The following is a 3,582-nucleotide window of genomic DNA, read 5'->3' on the forward strand; positions in this document are numbered from 1 at the left end:
ATTTTCATATTTACAATGTGTAAGAGTTGACTGTGTACATGTCCTGGTGTGTGTATATATATATATGTGTGTGTGTGTACGGTACCTGTTAGATATTGGGGACATCCTGAGATGTGCTTTTGGATGTTATTGCTATAAGAGGGAGTTAGCTAGCATGCTCTATTTGTAATTGTCAAATTAGCTTCCTGCTAATTCAGTTATTTCCATACTAACGGAAGAAACACGAATTTACAGCCATCAACATACTGGTGTCTTGCTAATGTACTTACATGTATTGTATTTTGTACAGTTTTTGTTATTGTCGAGAATGTTTGATTATAAAAATATCTAGTCTGATATTGACATTCAAGCGACTAATCCAGAGTGTAGAGCCATCAACATAATGTTGTCCAGCACATCTAATGTTCTTCCTTGTGTTTCTGGTCAGAATAAACACCGCTGGCTGGACAGTCCTTTCTTTAAAATCAACAAGGCAAGACAGTTATATACAAAGTACATTCACATCTGTTACGCTGGTGCTGAGACATGGGTTACATTAGTAGTTAGACTCAGAAACACCGTGTAGAAGAAGTGCTTCCTGAATATCAGACAAGTGAAATCTGAAAGATGTTTGGAATATTTTTTTCTCAAGTATTATTATTTTCCTATAGACATGAGATAAGACATGAATAGTCCTATGGCAAGAATGGTGTTGATTGTATGGTATAAATACTAGGGTTTTTTTTATAGCCCAGACTAGTTTCAGACAGCACACACAGAATAAATAGTTTCTGTTCTCTTCATTCATGAAATGCACGTCTTTTCCTGAAGAAGCACTTGACAACATGGCGGAGCCATTTTAGAACATTAATTGAAAACATTTGTGTTTTGTCCAACATTCTTACAAAGTTAAAACCCTCAAATATTGAATATAACATATATACTCTATTACATTAACAATCGAAAATGGGGTTGGAACACTATGATTCTTACTACTGTCACGGTGTGGGAAATAAGCGAATATTTGACAATACAATAAGTTATTTTCACGACTGCTTATTATTTATAGAATTCGTGAAAGGGGAATAAAAATCGCGATAAATATTATTGGTTTCATTATCTTGAAGCACTTGAGGAAAATACAAGTCTTTATTTATTTTTTTTTTTTACACATTATTACATAGGAACCGTGGCTGCCTTCCGTTGACCTTTTCATTTAGACAAAAAAACACATTTTAAAACTTTAATATGATACAGAATACAGGCAAATAGCCACTCCATAGTCGATAATAACATGGCGAGAGGGAAATGAACGGATACATAGTTACATTCCGCTGCCTTGACTTAGCCACAATGTAACTTTACGCTGTAGTCCATTTGTGTAACTGTTTCATTAGACGAGTAGTCTAACTAGTCTCCAAACTCCGACACGCAGGGAACAGAATAGAAATGATCCTATAGTCCATTTGTTTTTGTTGTTGTTGACAAGTAGCCTAGTCTTTAGACGTTGAAAATGTACTAGGAAACAGAAAATAAAATAATACGAGAACATAACAAAAAAAGATGAAAAGAAGTTAATTCTCACCTTCCAGGTAGAAAGCCTTACAACCTTCATCTCGGAGTTTTTGCAACAGCAAGCCGAGAACAGAGCTCGCCACACCGGTCTCCTGCCAGTCCGTAGTAGCCTCGTCATACAGAACAACCATATCCGTCTTGCATCGCTTCACGAATTTCTCCTTATCCTCGTTGTTAGGGATGATGGACCGGATCGGTAGATTCCCCTTCTTCAGTCTCCGCAGCATCAAACCGGGAATCGTCAGGTTGATGGCGGATTCAATGTGCGACGATTCGTAGAGTTCATGAGATCGGCAGTCCAGCAGCAGTAGTGAGCTCACCCCGAGCCCGGACTCCAGTTCTTCTTGAAGCCATTCTACACTTTTACTCGACATCATCTCTGTCACGTCCCGGGTACCGTTCCAAAGATGAATTTTCATCAGGGAAATGTGGAGATGGATCTTTGCAGTAACATGAGGGAGGGGGGGGAAATACAAAATCACGGCGCTAAACTTCTACTGCTGTGGATAAGGACAGAACCGAGTCCTCTCTGATCTCTTTCGTCCACCGATACAGCAGCAAAGCTGCTCGCAAAGGCTGCTAGACGGAATGAACACACCACCAGACTTGAACACATGAAGGATATGTTTTTTTTAATTTCAGTCCGTTGGCTAGAAATGATGCTGGGTTCATTCAGATACCGTCGACGTCCATTTGGCACTGCGGTCTTTTATCGGTCCTTTAATTAATGAAAAATGACCTATATCGCGTTATTATATAAATCTGATGAAAATGTGGATTCCGGATGAATCGCAGCTATAGCACATGTTTTTTTTTACATGTTTGCTATTCGACCGCCTCCCGGGTGTCATTTCCAGTAACCGCTGTGACAAGCAGGCTGAACTAAAAGGGGCTTGCAGACAGTAGGCATGTCACTGTAGAAGGAGGAGCTGGGCAACAGTTAAGGACGTAACATATAGCATGGGAAAGGTTTTTACTTTCAGACATCATATCCTTCTCTCTCTCACCAACTTGGACAGAAACAAATGGCCTATAATAATATATATGATAATTAACTCAACCCTGTCGGATTCCTAGGGGGGGGGGGGGACCCTAGTCTTATTAGAATCTCCAAATGCGTAATTGCGTCTAGACACCTTTTGGCACATAGGACATATGCCATGCCAATATATAGGAGTAAAGCCATTGGACCATAACAATACCCCTTCTAAACGTCCACATAGATGCTTTTCAATACAGAGATATTAGAAACTAAAAGGACAACGCATAATGCTCTATCGATGGCTACGGAAGACTCAGTTACAGCCTGTTCCTCTTTAACAGATCACCCCCCCCCCCCCCTCTCTGTCTCACCCTCCATCCTATCTCTCTCACCCTCCCAACCTGATAAGAACATTCATTATGAATGGACCGCCCCTCGATTGAAAAAAAAATATCTCATGGTTGATAAAAAACCCGATGATAAAATCTGACTGAAATTAACCTGTAGTTGATCACAAGCAGACGTTTTGTCATCTGTCCCACATTAAGGGTCTCTATTCTAATTGAATCAATTCCTTTATAGTATACTCCATTCTATTCTATTTCATTCTATGATATTCCATTCTAATATCTTACATTATATTATACTCCATTCTATTCTATTTCATTCTATGATATTCCATTCTAATATCTTACATTATATTATACTCCATTCTATTTTATTTCATTCTATGATATTCTATTCTAATATCTTACATTATATTATACTCCATTCTATTCTATTTCATTCTATGATATTCTATTCTAATCTATTACATTATATTATATTCAATTCTATTCTATTTCATTCTATGATATTCTATTCTAATCTATTACATTATATTAAATTAGACTTGCCTGGTTAAATAAATACAAGAAATAAAAAACATGATATACCATTCTAAATGAAATACCATAGAATTTCCATAATTGACAAGTACAGCCAGTGTTTTTACTGGCCTACTCCTTTGGACAGCTAAGTAGTATATTTGCACAGTTGGGAGCCTA

The 3,582-nt window shown here is 37.7% G+C and overlaps 1 protein-coding gene across 1 annotated transcript; it reads right to left on the minus strand.

Moving 5' to 3' along the window:
- Positions 1-1,147: 1,147 nt before the first annotated feature.
- Positions 1,148-2,438, minus strand: dus7 (Dual specificity protein phosphatase 7). The gene is given in 1 exon segment (NM_001146676.1): positions 1,148-2,438. A coding segment is annotated over 1 exon segment (420 nt). The 5' UTR covers positions 1,974-2,438; the 3' UTR covers positions 1,148-1,553.
- Between the last annotated feature and the right edge of the window lie 1,144 nt (positions 2,439-3,582).

This window comes from Salmo salar, chromosome 22 (genome assembly GCF_965601325.2).
Source record: "Salmo salar chromosome 22, fSalSal1, whole genome shotgun sequence".
Taxonomy (NCBI): domain Eukaryota; kingdom Metazoa; phylum Chordata; class Actinopteri; order Salmoniformes; family Salmonidae; genus Salmo; species Salmo salar.